This window comes from Wyeomyia smithii, chromosome 3, assembly GCF_029784165.1.
Source record: "Wyeomyia smithii strain HCP4-BCI-WySm-NY-G18 chromosome 3, ASM2978416v1, whole genome shotgun sequence".
Lineage (NCBI taxonomy): Eukaryota > Metazoa > Arthropoda > Insecta > Diptera > Culicidae > Wyeomyia > Wyeomyia smithii.
Window position 1 is genome coordinate 191,332,161 of NC_073696.1, and position 22,997 is coordinate 191,355,157.

At 37.3% G+C, this 22,997-nt stretch overlaps 1 protein-coding gene across 5 annotated transcripts in view; it reads right to left on the bottom strand.

Annotated features, from left to right (window-relative positions):
• The window catches only part of LOC129726724 (box A-binding factor-like), a 63,376-nt gene extending 40,449 nt beyond the window's left edge, over positions 1–22,927 (bottom strand). For 4 of the 5 annotated variants that reach the window (XM_055683754.1, XM_055683752.1, XM_055683751.1 and 1 more), the window contains exon 1: positions 22,539–22,927. In XM_055683754.1, coding sequence (XP_055539729.1) covers positions 22,539–22,560 — 22 coding nt within the window. In that variant the 5' untranslated portion in view covers positions 22,561–22,927. The remainder of the gene's footprint in view (positions 1–22,538) is intronic. The other variant, XM_055683753.1, reaches the window with a different exon arrangement.
• Positions 22,928–22,997: the final 70 nt, after the last annotated feature.

The following is a 22,997-nucleotide window of genomic DNA, read 5'->3' on the forward strand; positions in this document are numbered from 1 at the left end:
ATTAAAAATTGACTTGAAAAATGGTTTAGTTTTATTCACAACCAAGCATGGAAAACATCAATCACTCAAATAAATCTAGATAACCGTGATCTTTGATTTGAAGTTTTGCTATCAATCATTCACACTCGCATACAAGTTTTTCAAATGATTCAACAGGATTGCTTTTCATTCATTCTGCGCATTTCACCTAGAAGAGTCTGAATCGATGGAAACTAATTAACCGTATCCAAGTTCATTTTGGATCGTTTGGATCATGCGATTGTTTTCGAAAGAATCATTTGCTAGTAAAATTTTTGTATCATCATGATTTGCTAGATTGCGTTCAGCTGCGAACTGTGTGAGATACGGTGTTGATTTATGGTGGGGCTTATGGTCAGATAGTACTTTTCATAATTTGTCAAGGTGTCTCTGAAGGTTACAAATTTTGCTTTTGTAACAAATTTTACTAAAAGACAGTGATATAGAGTATGAGCGACAAGAAGCTCCAAAAGATGCTAAAGAGGCAGACCGAGAGAAAAGTGGCTACATCGCAGGAAGGAAGCAGCGGTCCTGTTCACTAGTCTCGGAGCTGCAAGCAATGACGCAGCGGTAGCGCCTGAAAAAAAGGGTCAAATCGATTTTCCCGGCAAATCACGACGTGGCAGTGATGATGGACGACAAGACCTGTCTCACCGTGAATGGTAACGACTGGCAGGGCACTTTGTATTTTACTTCCCCCATGAAGGAAGTAAGCACCAAGGTGAAGTTTTTTTCACACACCAAGTTTCCCAAGAATATGCTGCTGTGACTAGGAATCAGCGAGAAGGAGATGTCAAAGCAGCTCTTTTTTCGCTTCGGACTGACCATCAACGGGGGAATTATAGTACAAAGTGCCTGCCGGAAGTTGCGTCGTTCATCAAGAAATACCATAAGACCGAAGACGCGGTATTTTGGTCGTTGGAGGAGATGGAGCGGCTGAATATCGATGTGGTACCCAAGTTGGCCAGCCCGCCCAACGTCTCCAAGTTGCGTCCCATCGAGGATTTCTGGGAAGCCTGAAGCGTAACATCTACTCCAGCAATTTTGTCGCAAATTCATAAATATGACGAAGAAAGGATTAAAAAACCTAAATTAATCCACCTAGCGGTCAGACTCAGCCTTTCTCATTCAAACTTATTATTTGTAAAAATAGATTTACATGAATGCTTAAATCCAATAAATGTTTATCCACTCTTTGAGATCTAAAATATTGATGTTGTAATAAAAGTATAAAATATGAAATTAGACGTAATGTTAGTACTTAAGAGATCGCGAAATAAAAGCAATGACTCTTAATTTCGAACAATTTAATCACGAGCGATGCCAGGAACGTTCAGATAGTACGATACCACATTTAAATCATGTTGAGGCCATATATATATTGATCGGAGCAGGTAAAGTGTTGAATAGTCTTTGAATTTCTTTTCTTTCTAAAACTTTTAAACAGCATATCAAATTGTTATGAAGTTTGTTATTTGTAAGTTTGAGAGATGACTCATTTGTATGACACTAGTTATGTTCAAATAAGTCGTGTAATACTTGAGATAATAGACTTTCGTTGTTTTACAAATTAAAACATAACGCTTGCTTAAGTTTGATTACAATCAAATGAAAAGGTAACGTATGGGGCAGCCAAACTTTGAAACCACGTGTTCAATCATAATTCATCAGTTAACCCTTAACTAGCCCGTTCATCTGATATCAATATTGTTCAAATCGGTTGTGTAGTTTCTAAGATAATGAAGTTTCGTGATTTTCACATTTTGATACATTACAGACGAAGTTACAGTCCGATTACTGCAAAATTCAATAGGGTGTTATGAGGTAGGTAAACCTTTTATTTGATACTAATTCTGTGGAAATCGGGTCAACCATCTCTGAGAAATATGAGTGAGTCCAAGTAAGTTGTCTTGGAATATGTTTCTTTTCATAGCTGGATTTCACATTTTTAAACATAACAGGCAAAGCAATAATCAACCTCAGGATAACGTTTCTTTACATAACTTTTGAACCATAAGTTCAATCATTACGAAATTCAAAAGTTAAGGGTTCTGGAGACAGACCGATCATTTGAAACCAATTTTATTAAAATCGGTTGTGTGGTTTCTGAGATATTGATGTTTCGTGATTTTTACATTTTGATACATAACCTCTAAACTAAAAATCCGATTACAATGAAACTCAATAGCAACCTATGGCGCAACTAGACCTTTCATTTGCAATTAATTGTATGAAAATCGGTCCAGCCATCTCTAAGAAAAGTGAGTGAGAAAAAAATAGTTGCACATACACACACACACACACACACACACACACACACACACACACACACACACACACACACATACACACATACACACATACATACATACATACAGAAAATGCTCAGTTCGTCGAAAGGGGTCGAGTGGTATATGACATTCGGCCATTGGGACCACTTTTATACCTTTGGTTTTTCCAGTGATTGCTATACCTTTCTAGGAGAAAGGCAAAACATGCCAACATGCATGTTTTCGTCCGCCATGGTGAATGTTCCGGTTAACTACCGGAAGGCCGCACGCAAGATCGTAAAATTTTTTGCGAGTAAGCTAACATAATTACCTTCCATGGGAAATTTGTGAAACTCTATTGTTTGTCTTAATTGTTTTTTTAACACCACCCGAAAAAAGTTCATTTTTCATACGCATACGTTAGCTAAAGAATTGGCTCTTAATTCTCAACCTTCACATCCTCGCACTGATCGCACCCGATCAAGCGTTGGCGCATCCTACCCAGCACCATGAAGCTGGTGAGTTCATCACATATGATCAAGCTGCAGCCGTAAAAGCATAACAATCTGCAATTCCGTTTACCGAGTTTTTAATCATAGTCTCTGTTTCGTCGCTTAGGTCTGTTCCAATCCGTATTTGCAACGTTTGTGGGGCGGCTTGTTAAGTCTTCTCCAACCCGCGGCGAAACCGTCGGATCAGCTCTGCTTAGAGGCCCACGCTGACACCAGGACGAAGATCAGCCGCTTCTAACGAGGAGATCAGACGCTTTTTTGAGCCGCACCATATTGGTGAACAGACGCTCGAGTTGGCGGAGCACTTCCTCTACCATCGTACATATTGCATTCGTGGAGGCATGAAATAAAAACATTTGAGTTCCTTCCAGGTTGTCAACTCACCATTTGTCGCCTGGAGGGCTTATTTCAGTTTTGAAGCATTTTTTCCAATTTCAAGATTTTGATGAATAATTCTCAATATCCAATATTATTCTCGAAGTACTTTAAAATCATGAAGCGTAGTGGCTAGTTTTCCGAATGCATCCATTTTTTAAATAGTTTGAATTAATTTTGGAAATATTTAGATTTTAATGGGAGAAAGGCCTTTTTGTAGAATTATCAATGGTTCTCCAGCGACCTGCAAAGCAAAGCAAGGCGAAGCCTTGGTGCTACATCCTAATCGGAACTCAACCTCCTGTTCGTTGTATATAGACTTCGCAGCTAACTGTTTTAGTGTACAGGACGGACAATTGCGAGGCTAGCGATACGATCCTACCCAAATAACACACAAAACATGTTAGAAAATAAGTCTCAATGAAAGTCATAGATGTGTACTACAAGTGCAATCGAAAACTTGTGTTGTTATATTGTATTTGAAGTTATTTTCCATCAGTAATACAACCGCATTTCGAAAACAACCTCGTTTTTACGTGGCTGTCAAACTGCTTACATTTTCCATCTACCACTCATTAATTCTGGTAACAGCGACTCTGGCGACAACTGAAATAAAGTAAACGTCCCATAATTGCCATTGACTTATTTTCGAATAAATATGTTTATAAATGAAACAAATCAAGACTTATGGTTTGTTTTCAGTGCAATATGATCTGTCAATGAAATAAATCTAATGAATCTATATCTTTTTTTTTCCCTTGTTGGGGACATTGTACCACTGCGACCAGTGTTTAGATCTTTTGTGGTGTGTCCTCTTTTACTATAGGCCTTTACCTGTATAGTCAACTACTATGTGTCTGAGTAGTCGCCATTGTCATTGAAGGCATTATCCCAATGAGGTATTATACTGCGAATAAAATTCAGAACATTGTTCGGAGAACTAGCCCATATTTCCCAAGGTTCTAGAAGTCCCTTATTAAGGAATTTGCGCCGTTTGTTGAATATTGCTGGGCATTCGCACAACAAATGATGAGCACTTTCACTCTCTATGTAACAGAAGCGACAATTGTCATTTTCAAGCCTTCCTATTAGCTTTAGATGATAGTTACTCGCCCAGCCTAGTATAAGTACTCAGATCCTTCTTTGAAAGGTTTAACAGTTTCAGTGCAGTCGAAGCGTTAGGCTTGATGTATCGTTTCGCATGACGAGCTATTTTAGTGCTTTCCCAGTTCAGCAGCACCTGACCTTTTTCCCACTCTGATAGCTCCATTCTCAGGGCACTAAAGGAAACCCCACAGAATGGTTCAGGACCAATAAGTGTCATTGCTGATCCAGCTCTTGCTAGCTCATCTGCTTATCTATATCTAACAACGTTTTCTAGTTTTGTTAGATTTAATAACAGATAACGTTGAAACTATGCAAAAACAATTTTATTATTCAAGCGAAAGAAAAGACTCATTTTTAAAATTTGAATATTATTTTTTATCATCAATTTAAAATCACCAGTGATAAAAACGATCGTCGATCTAGTTGCACTGTGCAGACACAACATATTTGCGCATGTTGTCATAGCAACAAATTTGCGCATTGTCGTATTAGAGCTCGTTATGAATTCTGGAATATTCTATAAAGTGGACTTGCTGTCATAAAATTATGTAATACTTCATATAGTACCGGTAGTTGTTCTAGTAGCCTTCAGTTTTTGCACTTTTCTGGTGATAGAGATGTCATGGAGTAGGTAGTGTCTACTATTCTATAATAACGTGTGTTACTTGGTAGTGCTGGGACTTTTAACCGGATATATTCGTGATCCGGTTATCCGAATCTCGGATCACGGATGTGTAAACGAATACTATTCGGATGTCCGAATATCCGGATACGGATAATCGAATAGTCGGATATCCGGATATACTATCCGGATATCCGGATTTTTTTTTCTGCTGCCTAAAACCCGTTCAAACGAAATGTAACGCGAAAAATGGCTTTTTCCACAATCCCTCATCCCCTCGTAAGTAATTATTTATATAATTAACATTAAACTATATTCGGATACAATATCCGGATATCCGGATATCCGACTATCCGAAAATCCGGACATCCTGTCGGATAATATCCGGATATCGGGTTGATCCGGATTTTGGATATTTGACGGATATCCGAGGTCGGATATCCGGATATTTTAATCCGGATAGTCCCAGCACTATTACTTGGGTACTTGCCAGAGCCGGATTTAAGAGGGGGCCCGGGCCCCCACATTCTTGGGCCCCCACCAAACGAGAAAAAGTTCTTTTCTCTATCAAAAATGAAATTCAATCGAAAGTTCAATTTACAGCAAGAAAATTTGAACAGACCATTTCAATCTGAAACTTTCCTTCAGTGTTATTTTTTTGCGAGCGCCAATATCACAACTACATCCGTAGGAGTTCACCTTCGATTCTCTTGGAATGACACACATTAACACACCATTTGAATCGAAACCAGCGCGCATTGGAGATCAAGCAGGAAAGAAAATAATCCACATGTTTTTTAATGCATTGCTGTTGATTCCAAAAATAAGTTTACTTGTCCGAATCAGGGATACCAGATTTGCGTTGCAAAATGCAGATTTTCAGAGTCCGTGTGCAGATTTTATTGACCTGCAAGATGTGTGTAGTTTTTTCCTAGTTTCTGTAGCCAGCGTAGCCTTATATTTGCAGTCTTCCTCCAATTGTGTGCAAATTTTCGCCTGTGGATCGCATTTTTTTCAGCTTGCGGTAGGTTTTTTTTTCAGATATCAAGAAAAAACTTCCGGATTTCGAGCGGTTGCAGACATCTTCTGAAAACATCTGGCACCTCTGGTCCAAATCATTCGACAGTTAGATCTGGCTGTAAACAGTGATTATTACATTTATTCAAAATGAGCGATCGCCACAAAACCCCGCGTATATCAAAGTGGAGCTCAAAAAAGAAGATTACATGAAGAAAAAAATCAAAAACTCGTTAGTGCCTTGCAAAAATTATTTTATTTAAGGATTTATTTGAGCCTAATGATCTCGAACGCCACTGAAGAAAGGTCTTTTTCGAAGATGAAACTGATTGAAAATAGGTTGCGTACGACTATGAAGAATGAAAGGCTGTCAAACTTAGTACTGTTAAGTAGAGAGTACAATATTCTGAAAGAGTTGAATGTTGATTATTCAAGCAATAAATTCTCTGCAAAAAAAAAACTTGTAAGAAAAACTTCTAGCAAATTTTTGGTAACTTTTCAATAACAAATAAATGTTTTTAACTCGTACGATAAAAAAAAGGTTTTGTTTTATTTTGGGGCCCCCACTGTAAACTGGGCCCCGGGCCCCCACAATCGTAAATCCAGCACTGGTACTAGCATTAGGTTAGGCCAACATCGTACCACAAAATCAGCTGGAAGCGAATTATGATCAAGAAAACACATTTCATTTTTTGACAGAAAACAAATTTTCAACCTTGATCAGTCTACATCCGAAGGCTCGACTTTTTGAAAGTTGTGGCGAAAACTCAAGAACGCTCAAATGTCGATATCGATTTTTTTATGCCAAATGTGCAAGAAAAGCATGGAACGTCCTGATCTGGTGTTATCTCAAGAAAAATTTGCAATGGCATGGCCCCAAGCTCAAAAATTTTGTAAGACCCAGTAAGTTGGTTTTCTACAAAAAAAAAATTTTCGAGTTACCTCCAAATCTCGACGTTTCAAGACATAAGGCATAAAAAAAATATTTCGATATTGACAATTTCTTGTATTACTACCTGTGTTTCTTTTTCATCGATATTTTTCGTGCAACTTCGACCGTCCTTTGAGGCACGTGTTCCCGATGTCCGATCGAGCTGAAATTTTGCATGGGGCTTTTTTTCTAGAAGACGAAACTTTTGAGCCCTACCGCTAAACGATATTCGAAAAATCGATTTTCATTGGAACTCTATTAATCATGCGAAAAACATGAGAATTCAAGAATATTTCCGCACTTTTCCAAAGATTGCCCTTGTGGTTTGTTGATGGTCATATCGAATGCAAGACGCACAGGAAATTGTATACGTTTGAACTCTAATGGACAATCTGTGGAAATTAGGGGAATTCTCGGTATAAGTACTTCCTTGCCGTTTAATTTTCCTTTAAGTATTGTTCCTTGTATTGAATTATTTTTGAGCTTCTTCACAACCAGTCTTGTTCTCCCTTCGCCTCTCTTACCGAAATATTCACAGTTAATTGAAAAGTGAACTTGTAATTGGTAAACAAAACCCGTTTTTATTTTTCACCGTACAATACATTATGATTCACGTTTTATTGAATTAACAGCAGTAGTTGTCAACTGGCAAACAAACAACTTCTCAAATTTGTGAATGCCTTCTAATGCGCTTTGTATGTCTATCTCGTCTTACAGCTGCTCTCTCTAGAAACACTATTTTTCTCCTCGAAGTTTTTTCTTTAATATTTTCCAGTTTTTCTCTCCGTACAAAAATTCCTTGTATAAAAACGAACAAAACGAAGCAAACTACATACAAATCGGAAAATTTATTGCAAAGTTATGGAGGTTCGCACATTTCTGTCTTTCTCCCTAATTTATATATTTAGATGTGATGAACTTGTAAAATTTAAAAAGCTCTTCTCAAATATGCTCATTTCTTACGGAAATATCAAAGCACATCAGGGAAGATACTTAATAACACCAATGTAATTGGAAAGAAGCGCAAAGGCTTATCCTTAATCCAACTTTAGATTATACAACAAGACTGACATTTCAAGCAACAACATGCCTAAAGAGTAAATCGTGTGAACAAGACTCTAAACTCGTAATTATCCCGAACATTAGTTTTAATTTGTCATCCTTTGGTTAGTAAACGAACTTTATCCGAACCATTTAGTGTTATATGGATCTCTCAAAATTAGAGCAATTAATCAATCTCTCCGAAAATCCCTGGAAACTAGCTCACACACAAATTGTTTGACGATGTCCTGGTAGTTTTCTCACACTTTCTCCAGTATCAGGTTGACACCGCATTTGTACCGTAGCGACGGCTCAGATTTCACTTCGTACAGCAAGGATGCGTTATTTATGACGCGGTAAGCATAGCAAACAGGCGGCCACGATTCAGAAAAAAAATAAAGCACGTTTTCTGTGGTAAGTTTCCAATAGTAAAAAAAGTAAAGTCCGAAGAAAAACAAACGTTGTGGAAAATTTGGGTTCGCATGTAACAAGTGCATGTTGCAGGGCAAAACAGACAATATTTATGAGCGGACAAACAGATTCGATAATTTTCTGGTTGAATTACATGCTGCGTGGTTTTACGGTTAGTTATTGCCTTCAGATACGCTCTACTGGAATAGGAAGTTTTCCACAGTAACGTGAGCGCATCTCCTCGAAAACATCTCTTTACATTGTCGTTAAAATGACATTAAACATGGTCAGCGCAGCCGCAACCGGTTGTGAAGCGAAAAAAAGATCTACGTATGTTCGTGCCACATGTGTACTTCAAAAGTGTTAAGATATGATTGGAGATGGTTTATGAACCATTATCAGTTGATTTTGTGTTGAATAAGAAAGTGGTAAAATTACTAGAAACTAACAGAATGATCGCTTGAGACAAATACGTGCTGTCTTATCGAGGTATTTATGACATAATCTATTAAAAAACAAAAATGAATGATGGTAGGGGGGTTATTTTGTTTTTGCCGTAGTGTGAAATTTGTGCAATGTGCATTGCAAATTTATTTCAATCCAAAATTTTGACTAACAATTTGCGGTGAAATTTTGATGTCAATCCTACACACAAGGGAACTCATACCAGAAAAACAGATGAGATAAAATCTCCAGTTTTGATTCTAGTATTCATAATTTCTCAGATACATATGCGAGTATTTTTCAAATGAAAACTAAATTTAAAGAAACGATAATCATTGACAAATTTAGTTTTGTAATGTATCCTAATAAAAGGCTATTATACCTTTGTATTCACAACCTGGTAGAGCAACGCTCATAGTCCTACACAAACAAAAATAAAACAAAGCAAATAATGACCACCAATATTTATCCTCTGGAGCGAAGGATACTAAATACCCAACATTTACTTGCAAAACGAAAACCTCTTAATTAGGTGAATGTTTTTATTGCCATAAATCATTGCCCTCGACATCACGCTGCAGCAGAGAAAATCAGTTCTGCTTATGTTTTAGGAAGTGATCACATAGCTCACATAATTGGAATACTTTCAATCTATCACATTTCCGGTCAGTCATTGTCGCAGAGCACGCCACCCACAGGCAGTAGAATAATGTATGTATAGCAAAGACAAAAAAGCAATGCAGAAGAGAAAGAGCAAATATTGGGACCATGTTACCGACACGCGTCTTGAAAGCGTTGTTGGAAAAATATTTTGACAATGTTCTCTTATATGTGTACACATTTCTGCATCAGGAAACAAAAAGAGAACCGGCCACTTGGAACTTGAGAAATAAACACTTGAATTTGGAATATATTCAATTTCGTTGCGCTTTGTCGGTGCGCTGAATTGTGCGTAAAATTTAATCTCCAACGAACCGAAAAATTTCTCTGATCGCAGATATGTTGTACATTTTACCAGCTGGTTCAGCTAGGATTTAGATTCTGTGAATCCCTTAGTACGAAATTTGGTAATGATATCATAATAATTTTCGTCTCAATTTAATTTCAATAATGTTATATATCAATATAATTGAGCGCGCTCAAAAAACTACTGCAAAAGTGACAGAAAACTTTACGACAGTTTTATGGTTTACTCACAACACCACACTGTGAGCTTGCATGCTATAGGCATGTCATGAAACAGCCTCGGAGAAGGATACATTTACGTCAAACACCAAAAACTATATTCAGATGATCCCAGTCAACAATGTTATCACCATAATATTTGCGACCCACCTTCTGTGACTCATTTCTCCGCATTGTGAGCAGTACTTTGAGCCATTCTTTTCATTTTTGTGAATTACACATTTTCAACCAATCACTGCCGCTGCCAACAGTAAATTCTAAGAACAATATTACTCATAAGGTCTTACTCAAACAAACTCTTTTTAAGTTTAGCATAGAAAACAGATATGCTTCTTTTACGCACGACCGACGGATTCATTCAGGAAGGGGCGTACATATTCGTGAACGCAAGAGCTGTGGCGCACATGCGCCATTCGACAAAATGTATCACGCTGATATGGTGCCACAACAACATGAAACCGCCGAACTGGAAGTCATAGAGAGAACAAATCAGAGGGGCCGTACCGCTTGATAGGATTTGGAAGCAGAGAAAATTTATTACACCCTCCGAGCGGCTGGCACATCTGGCTTCCATTGCAAAAGTTCACTGCTTTCACTTTATCACTCATTTTCATACGCATGCGCCATCCATATCCATGCACGTCATGCATAATCCAACAATGCGTATGCAAAAGGGTTATCGCACAAAGTCAGAAGCGCTCAACCAGTTGCTAACATGCGTAAGCTTACTTTACCAAACAAGCTAAGGAGGCGTTAAGCATGCGATTATAAGGTTTTCAAAAAACTGTCACAATAGCGAAAACTTTGAGCGTTTATCGGTACACAGATAATTCCTTAAGCTCACTTACCCCTGTCATCTGGAAACAGAGTGAATGAATATGCCAGGATGTTTGGTACAAAGTCTTCGATCATTCAATATTGAGTAATTTATGGAATTTCTTACTCAGTAAGCAGTCTTGAATATGAGTAACGTTATAATGTGAAAATCAAAAAAAAATCATTTCGAAATCAGTTATTCACTATACAGCCAAATCTAGACATGTGCGCTGATCACATCATCGACGGCGGCGGCGTAAAATATCTCCCACTAACGCCTTTACTGAGCGGCTAGAATATCGCAATCGATAATATGGATTGGATATGAAATCAGCCATTATCTTTATATTGAGAAAATGCAATTTCAAATGCAAATTATTTCACAAATTTATGTTTTTTTCTACATTTAGAAATTTTGGAAAATTATTTAAATGAATTAAAATGTTTCAGAGTACAACAGTAAGTAGAATAGTTAACGGCTTCGTCAGATCGCATGTACTATTCTGTTCTTCTGTTTTAATATTGATCAGAAACTGACTATAAATTTTAATACAATTAAACTTGAAGCTTTTCTGTAACAAAGTAACATTTCAGGTAACATTTGAATGATGCTAGTTTTATTTCATTGAAGGATGCAAACAAAATTTATAAAAAGTACTAAAAAGGAAATCAAATTCAACTTTTAGGTTTTCTTCGGTGCAGCATTTTGATAATGGCCTATCTGTCAAAACGAAAAAGATTCGTTGCAGAATTCATTCTTAATTTGAGTTAATTGAACTGTAGAAACTTGGGTTCGCCACAAAAGGCAGAATCACAAAAGGCAGAAGCACGAAAGGCAGAATCATGAAAGGCAGAATTCTATGACCGTACACACTAGACAGAATATTCCAACAGGCGGAAATATGAAAAGCAGAATTACGAAGGGCACGGAAGGCAGAATTACTGGGAGCAAAACCTGACTCGCGATAGCCAAGTGCGTGATGGCAAATTGGTGCGTATCCTGGTCACGGTACTAAAGCTGCTACTCTACATTTATTATTTATTATTATTTGGTAACCAGACTTAATAACGGGTCGTAAGCAATGACCAGTTTTGACTGAAGGTGCAAATCATGCCTAATTATTAGATCCGAAACGCGCAAACTGCTTTGGCTTAGGTCCTCAAGACTTTCACGGCGTTGCGGAGAGTAAATTTTTCAATGTTAGGTATAACTTACACTGGTCTCAACGGCTTGTTTGGTATAATTAGCATAAAACAATTCATGTGGCGAAGACGCATGGACGAGGGCAAGGAACCCGCCGTCGGAAGCGGCGGCCTCTCGCATACAAACGACTGTTCTACTGGGTTTATAGGATTATTCAAACAGGTTTTCTTTCTCTCAGTTAAGTCCGAACGAGCGGTAGCGAGTAAGGACAACATACACTTAAACAACAGAGTCGGCCAAAGGCCGTGAGTGTGTGTTATTAAAGGGAAAACAGGAGACAAAATGTTAGCAAAGTACATAACCAAAATCGAATTTACCATTTTGTGATTCTGCCATTCGTGCTCTTTGTGATTCTGCCTTATGAAATATTCTGCCTTTCGTAATTCTGCTTTTCGTGATTCTGCCTTTCGTGATTCCGCCTTTTGATTTTCCGCCTTTCGTAGGAGACCCAGAAACTTATTTTTCTGTTTTTGTGTTACGATTATTACGAAGCAAAAAGAACACGTAATAAATCACATAAATAATGTGATTTATTTGAGTTCACAATTATTTATGGATATGAGAGAGCTGCTCGTGTCGAAATTACCTTCCTCTCTTCCTCTCTCTTGCCCTAACATAATAAACCCAAAACTGATAAGATACAGCATGCTTTCACGGCAGGTATATTGAGCAAGTGCATAAGCGCTAGGACAAGACGTGACAAGAGAAACCAAAAATCACCCAAAGTTTTTTCGTACACCGGACTGCGTAATCATCAACATCAGAAATATTAATAATGATTTTGAAAATACGTATGATGAACGGTTGCACATTTATTTCATGGAAAAAACAGGAATCCGGAACAGGTTGAAATTATGACTAGTTCAAATAAATCCAAAACACAACTTTAAATCAATGCAAGGTTCAATGAGCAACCATTATCAAATGAATTAATAGTAATTAAAAACCAGAAAATGGAAAATCCTAGATATTGATATTTTCTTTATTAAATATTTTTGGAAACACTGGTAAGCGTCATGCAGAAAAATTAAAATATTTCATGAGGGCTATTTTAAACAAAAAGAAGAATAACTAGAAGCCCCTTGTCACGTCCTGTTCTAGCATAAGCGCATCTCAAACATCCATAGCAGTGACATCATCTGTATTTGATAATGTCAAAATCGTTTACGCGATGAAGCTACATTAGAACTACACTATTTCTGTTCAAAAAAAATATTGATAGGTAAATTTAAACATCGGAAAAAAATTTGGCAACGGCAAAAAAAAAAACAAAATGAGCATGAGCATGAGCATGAGCATGATTGACCGCCCGCGGTTGCTACTCCGTTATTGCCAGATCAGCAGTAATTACACAGAGAACCAATAGATGATGCTTGGGACTAACATGCATCCTCAATGTGTAAAAACTGGTGACCTTAATCTGTTTATTAAGCAATATCGGCGCCGGCCGCATCCGAATGCAGGTCAAAGAAGGAGTTTGTATAGGAAAATGTTGACGTGATACTCGCTTTATGGAAGCCAAGAACACCTCTGCACTTCCACGAGAAACCACTGGGATGTTGGAGAAAGGGCAAGGTATACAGCAGGGTTCGTTTTGGTAAACGATGCGCTGATTTCGAGCGTCGGGTTCTTTAGAACAAGTGTCGCGCCACGATTTTCATAATGCAATTCGAACTTATTCGGTTTGACAATGTAACACCGCAACAATAAATCGTACGCAAGGATACTGGATCTTTGACCGAATTGAGACAACTTCAAATGATTGGATATCTCCTCGTAGGGTGATCCTCTTTCTACCGAAAGCAATTGCGCGTTGATCTATTTGAAGAAAATACGGCCTCATTAAAGGTATAAACGCGGAGTCTCTAGGGGTTCGGTCAACCGGATATTTTCTATCTAACAGATCGACTAACGACGTCTCTCGTATTCACTTCGTCTGCTTTAAAAAGAAAACGATCCCGCGAAAATCACACCTGAAAAACGGAATATAAAAATGTTGCGCGCTTATTACGGAAACGAACTTTGTGTATCTTTCTTGCTAAACACCACGATCCTCTGCGTACGACGCGCGCGAAGTAGCCTTTGCCACTCGTAGCAACCAGCTATTTGTCAATCCCGAGTATACGTCGGCTGACGTGATTCTTTGGACGGTATACATCGCGTTTTTGTTAGTCACGATATTTATCTACCGAACGAAATTTTCGGATAAATGGTCACCGTGAGACATAAACAAGTATCTGGGTAGGCCGCGAAATCACTTCATTACGAAAACGTTCATATGAGCAAAACTCTCCCGAGCCGGAAACGCGGTTTACACCGAAGCATTGCACACGACCGCTAATTTCCCTTTTACCGGCGCAGACGCTCGGGGACATGACATTTCGATGCGAATGTTACCTATTAAATAGAAAAATTGGCAAAGTTTCATGCATACAAAGCCTTAATTATTTAAAAACGCAGATATCCAAATTGTCCGGTATATAGTATTGAGTTTATTAACAAAATGCCGAACTAGTCATAATTGGAACATAGTATATAAACCATCTGCCCAAAAGCTAGAAAAATCGAAAAAGTTAAACTTAGTTATACAGTCGTGCTTTCATGTAATCCCGATTTACAAAACTTTGAAATAGTCACTCAAAAATCAATAATTGTTCAAAGGCTAGAAAAATCTCAAAAATGAAGCTTAACGAAATACTCACAAAACTATGTGAAAGTTTAAGTTATTCAAATGTTGAAAATATTAGAGAAGGTTCTATAAAACTAGCTTATATTTAATATTTCACGGAAGATTAGAAAAATCTACTCGAGTTTCGAAAAAGAATCACTCAACCACTGAGCGAAATTATAGTATAAATGTTTTTGTAAATATAAACAAAATGCACTTATCTTATACATCGAGTCAGCATTCAGCGCACAAAGCATTCCGTTACTTTTTTCACCACTCGTACATAAACAATCACATCGTTTCCTTGGTGATTGTGACCACTTTCGAGGAAGCGCTCCGCCACCGGATGAAATGGCTGCTTCCAGGTATCATCATATAATTTTACTGGATCATGTCTGGCACAGTGTACACTAATCTTCACACATTTATGATTGCAGTTTCCAGGTCACGTCTTTCCTCACTTGCCTTAAGTTTGCAGCTTTTATTTCAAACTGCATAACAATATTCATAACTACACTTTTTCTCTGCAGATGGACGGTCCGAAAACAGTGATAAACGAAAATAATCCGCGCACAACAACGAATAAAATGGGGATTGTAATTCTCTTTAAGTTCTTTGGCACTTAAGCACGAGAAACTGCAAAAAATTGCGAATTGACACAAAAAAATCACAAGCGAAATCTTTTTACATTCACTCGCGGTCGCAGCTTGCTGCGATCTCCAACGGCAAAAAAAAAAAAAAAAAAAAAATGGTCGACTTACCAATCTTGCACGGTGGATTGAAATTAATTGGCGTGCAGAATTACAAAAACTGCTTAAGCTATTTAAATAGAATACATTGGCTTTTAAAGGGCTCTGGCAGCACGGCTAGCGTCAGCACGTGTGAATTTTCTGCTTTGTAAAAGTTTACATTACAAGTGTCTTTTCATCAGTTTTTTTTAAACTAGTGTATTTGGTGTGAGTGGTTGCTGCAGGCTGTAGAGTCGCTCAAATATGCAATAATTTCAATGGACTCAGTGAGATAAGTACCAGTGGTGGGGCACCATTCCGCCAATTCGCTAATCGCCAATTAGCGACGCTATGTTTTAGTTAGCGGTTTAGAGATTTCACTAACTTTTAAGCTTTTTAGCGAACTGTTAGCGTCACTAAAGTTTTGGCCTGCAAAACGATAATCGCTAATCCGCTAAATTTTATATAGAATTGGCAAAAAACGATTCCCCAAAAAACTGTGAGTTGCATCCATAAATTGCTTCAAATGATATTCTTAAAAGTAGTACCTCAAAGCGATAAATGTTTCACTTTTTTGGCCAATGAAAAACACGCACAGGTAGCGAAATGTTCGATAGTTTGTTTGTCTTCGTTGGTCAAAAATGTGGAATTTTAACAGTTTTTAGGCACAACTTCCCTAAGACGAATTGAACAGAAACTTTGCATGATGATTTTTTTTTTCAAACTAAAGCACCCTAGTAAATAGCACCATAATGTAATTATTTTAATTTTTTTGAGCAATAATACAACCATATGACAATCAACGCCATTAAGTTAGCGATTAGCGGAAGTTCACCTTATATAAGTTTTGCGTTAAGCGCTTAGCGATTATCGAGCTAAATACTCCAGTTAGCGAATTAGCAATTAACCTCGCTAAATTTTCAGTTAGCGGTTCCCACCACTGATAAGTACAAATTATTGTTTCGATTTTCATACCTAGTAAAAATATTCGACACCCTATATTACGCTGCACAGTGGAACGAAATCTCTCTCTCTCACTCTCTTCTTCTCGCTGGCTCTCTCTAAACGTCCAGGGCTTACTCATTTACGAGCACCGATTGTCCGATTTTAATAAAAGTTTAAGATTAAAAAATAATCAAATTCCAAAAAAATTTCAACTTAATTTCCGAAAAACTACTATGTATCCCCTTCGATTTCAGTACGTAATATGTACACAATTGGAGGGAATAAGTATCCGAATAAAATGAAACTTAAAGTAGCTTCCAAGAACTACCTTTCCGCAAAATATGTTCTCTTGAAAATTGTGTCATTAAATTGCAAAAACAGACACAGCGCCTTCAAATTAAGAGATAGCGACACCCTTGCTTCTAAAAAAATGTGACAATTATTCTCAGTTTGAAGTTTGTAGGACACTAGACTGTTCAAAATAAAGATAAGGGCGCTATCACGCAAAAACACATTTCAAAGAGGGTGCTTTACTTTTATACCTTATAAATTTGTCAGATTGAAAGAAAGAATTTTCCCATTCTCTACAAACTTGATCGAAATAGCTAGTTCTACAATGTGTCAGAAGAAAGTTACCAAGTCCGTCAAGAAATTAAAAAGTTATTTTTTTTTATTTTCGTGTACACTCCCCTTAAACAAAATTTTTTACCATCCGAATAAAGTAAAGGGTGATTTTTTTGCTATTTGGTTTTTCGTGTATTCAGATTTGACAGTTCACGCGGGAATTCTGACAGCTGTAAAAGTCTAATGTATTCAGTTTGGTTTGCCATTTCACCATGAACAGACTTACGCCTGAACAACGCTTACAAATAATCGAATTTTTGGACCTTAGAACAACTTGCCGAAAATCTACTTTTTCACCGAAAAATTGTGTTCAGTGACGAAGCTCATTCCTGGTTAAATGGGTATGTTAATAAGCAAAATTGCCGCATTTGGATCGAAGAGCAGCGTTTTTTTCAAGAAAAACCAAATTCTTAAAAAATTACTCTTTACTCATAAACCTGAGAAACTTTTTAGAAGACATCTAAACACTAAAACCATGCGTTTCGTCACAAACACCAATGTCCTACTATTTGTGATTTCGTCCCACTGTGCGCCGCACTGAAAGTGCAGAAAATGTTCACGTGTGTGAATTGCAATACCGTTTTTTTCCTGCTGTTTTTTTTTTCAATCCATCATACATTATAAGTTTGCTTATGAAAATAAGTGACATTTCCCGTACATACACTGGCAAATGTGTATAGACCATTTCACTAACTGGTAGGATAAGATACACGTTATTTGCTGTTCCATGTTTACTGTTATAATTTTATTCATAAATTGAGTTCTGAAACGTCTCACAAAATGGTCTATAGCCGTGTTGGGTCGTGTCTGTTTGGCTCAACCTGTGAATTGTCGCATCTCGGTGCTCCAATTTTTTTATTTTTTGTTCATGACGTTCGTCGTTGTGGTAGATGTGTGAACGTGTGGATGATCTGTTTGGATGACTTCATGCGGTGAATGGTTGTAAAAAAGAGCGACACGTCTGTGCTAGCGCAGTAATAACTTATTCCAATTAATGTTTTCAGCCGCCGAAAGCAGCAAAATAACAACTATTGATACGTCGTGATTCATCCTAATACTTGTTCATCTATTTTATTTTAGCATAACATAGCAGACACTTAACATATGTTTCACGACTCCGTTTAAGTTTTTTTTGCGTTTTCTACGTAAAAAAATTGAAATTTTGAGCTAGGGAAGGCAGTCAACCGATATCTTCTTTACATGCCCCAACATTTTTTTTTGTATTTTATAATTCCTTTTTTATAATATTACAGTATATGTAAGCTTATTAAAAATATCTATATTGTTCGAGTGACTCTAGGCGATGAATGGCTGTAAAAAAAGACACTTCTGTGTTAGCACTGCAATGTTGTTGTAATAACTTATTCCAATTCATGTTTTCAGTTGCCGAAAGCAGCACAATAACAACTATTGATATGTCGTGAATTAGTCTAACATAAGTTCATACATTTCATTTAAGCACAACATAACATAACGGACACTTTCCATATGGGTCATTCCATACGAAGTGTATATACCACTTGGACACGACCATCACAGATTTTGCTCAAAGTTGGGGGAATTATTCATCTACTGTCTCTTTGGAAAAATCCCAATTTTGGTGTCGATTGGAATACCTCCCGCTCCGTAGGAACCCCCTCTTTATTGCAAAGTCACGCAATTTTTGTCAAAAATCTCTTTTTTCGTTTTTTACAATTTATAGACGAGAGATGTCCGAAAATACTGATAGATTATTTTTGAAGAAAATAAACCAAAGAATCCAGAAAAAAATATAAGTTTTGACTGGAAGTGTTGCCAGATAAATTATTTTTGTATTTGAAAACTACATTTACATTTTTCGGCAAATGCAGCTATTTTTATTTCAAATTTGACAATTTCATCGTGTTCCCTGGAAAATTTAACGTGAGAAGCAACTATCATCCCGAGGTACTATGAGCCAATCTCGAGATATAACATTTTTACGAAAATAGTTGTAAATTTTGTAATTATTTTATTTTATAATTTATAGACGTAAGACACCCGAAAAATAGTGATAGGTGAATTTTGAAGAAAATAAACCAAGGAATCCAGAAAAAATATTGTTTTTCACAGTAAGTGTTGCCAGATAGATAATTTTTGTATTTTAAAATTAAATTTGCATTTTTCGGCCAATTTTGCAATAAACCGGGGGGTCCCACAGAGCGGGGGGTATTCCAATCGATACCAAATTTGGGATTTTCCTAAAGTGACAGTATATGAACAATTCTCCCAACTTTGAGCAAAATCTGTGATGGTCGTGTCCAAGTTTGTGCTTTTTCGTGGTCACTTCGTATGGAATGACCCATATGTTTTTCGAATCTGTTTGATTATCTTTTGCGTTTTCTGCGTTAAAAACTTGAGTATTTAGGCTACGGAATACAGCCAACCACGATCTTCTTTACATGTCCTAATATTTCTTATTTGTATTCATTATAATTCATTTTTTATTAATCTCACATTATATGTGCATGAGAATATCTATATTGTTACATCAATCCAATTAAATCTTAGTCATATCACTTATCAAAGTAAATCCTGATCAAAATCCCACCCCACTAACGAAAACTCCCTTCCGTGGTCTTTGTAGGGATGCAGATGTATACTCGGTCTCTAACACAGCAAAGACTATATTCAAACATTTCTTCCTTATTGTGGGTTTCGTGCGGCACTGGCACAACTCGATATTCCTAGTTCCAAGAGAAACAGGATTGAAAAATTAGCATTTAAAATTGCCTTCATCGCATCCACGAAAACTATGAGCAAGTTAATATCTCTTCTTCACCATCTCCATCCATTCGGAGCATGTTTTTGATTTGAATTTCCAAAGACACATCAATTTATAACTCAGTTTGTTTTTGTGAGTTTTGAACAAATCTTAGTGAAATAAAAATTAACTGTATTCGACATCGTTTAACATCGAAATTTCAAAATAAAAAAAAATTGAATTGTTGCGATGTTGCACGAAACCGACCTGACTGTAAGGACGTTGTTGGCGCCATTATTGGTCTATAAAAAATCAGGTCATTGAATAATGCACAGTGAAAAACAATTACCACTCCCAGTCGTTTTTTTCGTTGATTCATTGTGCTTCTTAAGTGGCTCTGACCCATCACGGAGTAGCAACCTTCTATATGTACAGTCAGAACTAAGCTAAGCTCAAATAAAATACATGAAGATAATTAAAATATGCAAGAACAGGGTGTCACCGTGAAAATGATACACACATTTGAGTGCCTCTTTTCGCATCGGGAGGCCTACCCTGTTAATCAGCTGTGTTTGTTTCGATTGCAATACATGTTTACAGTTCAGTTCACTTTCACACAGCTATGATGGTTTGTGGAGCAAAATTCAACAAAGAAAAGTTGCCACTGTTATTGATCGACAGGGGTGTAAAAATTAATAAAAAGTACTATCTACAACACGTCATTAAAGACCATTTGCTACCTTGTGCCAAGGTATTATTTGAAGAAGAAAGATTCCGATTTTAACAGGATTCAGCGCCAGTGCAAAAGGCATTGATTGTTCAAAAGTGGTGCAACGAGAATTTATCGTGTTTTATCAGCACCTCTGAATGGCCGCATCCTCTCCCGATTTAAATCCATTGGACTTCAGCATTTGAGGATACATGCTAAGCAAGCTGGGTAAAGTAAAGTACATGACTTTGGACACTATTAAGAACTCTTTTGTGAAAATGTGGGATGAAATGCCGGACGAACACGTGAACTGATTTGACTGTAACTTTACTACTCTACCATGATAATAAAAAAAAATCTGAAAATATTTATGTTTTTTGATTTTATAGCATAAATAAAGTGTATCATTTTCACGGTGATACCCGGTAGTGTAAAAGATTGACTTCATCGTTTTGAAAAGTGGGTAAAGCAACGTCTGGCAAAATCATTTCCATTATTTGCCGGGTGCTTTTTATTCGGTATATATCGACATCTCATGAGTTAGATTAGTAAGGTAAGGTAAGGTAAGGTAGGAAAAAAGAATGCTCCAGGTTTACTACATAAATTTGTGTCCTGTATCTCGTAGTCGCACCATTCAACATATACTTAGGCTGACCAGACGTACCGTTTTGAACGGGACCGTACCGTTTTTTCGACTGTTTTTAACCGTCCCGTCTTTTTGCCATTTTGTACCGTTTTCGGATAATCCTTGAAAAAATCCCAAAAAGAGCTTTGCATTGAAATAAGTTACCACGCAGCCAGAATTTTATAATATTACTGAGTACGTTTTGTGCCTTCCTGACAGTACCGCACCACTGGAAGGACATCCCCTATCGTGAATTGATGAAAAAGTCGCGATTGAAAGTTGAGACTATGATAATTGTTAGTCAAAATCTCGATCATCATGTGACAAATTTCAGGAACTCATTGCAAAAAATCACACTCTCCAGAATCGGGCAAGCTCATCAAAGCAATGAATAATTACTTGTATGCTTTGGTTGGTAAAAATTGTTCAAAAATGAATTTTATCATGTGTCCCGTTTTTTGAACCCATTTGTCCCGTTTTTGTTCCGAGAAAATCTGGTCAGCCTACATATACTATTAGAGCATTTCCACTCTTCTTCATCCATACAAGATTTCGAAAATAAAACACCAAATCAAACATTCACCACTTTATCGTCAAAAACACCTGTCGTACCGAAATCATTTGATACTGAACCAAGTAGGATCCGACAAGTTGAATACTATTTTGTCCTATCAGCATTGCGAAAGAAACGGGCACTTGACCGCAATATTTGGTAGACTTTTCGTTAATTTTCAAGTCAACTAAGTTACTAATGTTTATTACAACTGATCGCCAAAACAAAGTCTACAATATGTGACAAATCGTCGAGAGTTGTCAACGAAGCACAGCTCCATTCCGAAAGGTGTGCCTACACATACTGATCAGGCCGCTTTTAACTTCTAGAGCACGTGTTATCTCAATTTGCTACACACTAAAACTTTATGACTTTGTTTTTATTTGTATCCATCGATGTATGAGTCTGTGGAGTAGTAGGTTTATTTTAAGATATCTTATCAACGTGATATTTTTAAAGTCCATGCGACCATTGAACCTTCGATATAACGGGGCATAGCAGATATGCTATCACACTACATAATGTGTGCAAGGTTCCTCACAAGGTCGCACTGATAGGTTGGTTATATACCTTAGCTCAACAAGTACTAATCTCTCGTTTTTCGATAAGACTCAATTTCCCAGGCTTGCCGGTTCGAGCAGATAAGCACCGATAACCAGCAGATTTCTTACGTTTCTTGTTTTGGGTAAAGATGTCGATGCTACTCAACGTCAGCATGTGACGAGGGTTGATATTTTTAATTCAGAACCGATTGCTGATATCCCGTTATCACCCCAGTATTGGCCCCTAGAAGCGCCACTATCGCTCCCGTAAGATGGGTCCTACCCCTACCACATATTTACCGTATGGAACTATGCCAGCGCATTATTATCATAATGTCAGCCAGATAACACAATCATTTGAATGACCCGAAATGATAACGAAATCTATAAACAGAAACGTAAAGTGTACGGATTTTCCCGCCGGTGTAGCCGTTGAACTTTGTAACGGGACCTGGCGTGACTAACTTACCAAAATAGTTCTTACCAGACATGTTCGGGACGATTTAAAAGCCCTCTACTGCGTCGCAGGTACGTTATCAAGATGCACACTTTTTAGTCTGTGACAAACACACACGAAGACACACTACAAATGTCACTAATAGTAAACTACACACCGCGATAAAATTTATCAGCAACTTAAAATAAAAAAAAAAACAATTCCCGTGTTTGACTGACGGTACCAACTTGCACTAAGCGTACCGAGGAGGTCTGCGATATTTATTATCAATATGTGTAAAGATAAAAAAACACGTTTTCTTCGCCGCAAACAATTTTGATAAAAGGGTAGAAATTTGTAATCAGTTCCTTTGACTCCGTCTATATAATAGGCACGGCGGTCGTTCGAGAGCTCCTAGACGCTCAGTGATTGTTCAATTCCGGACTGATGAACACGGTGGCGTACCGTTTCGCGCAAACAGGCAGTCACGTC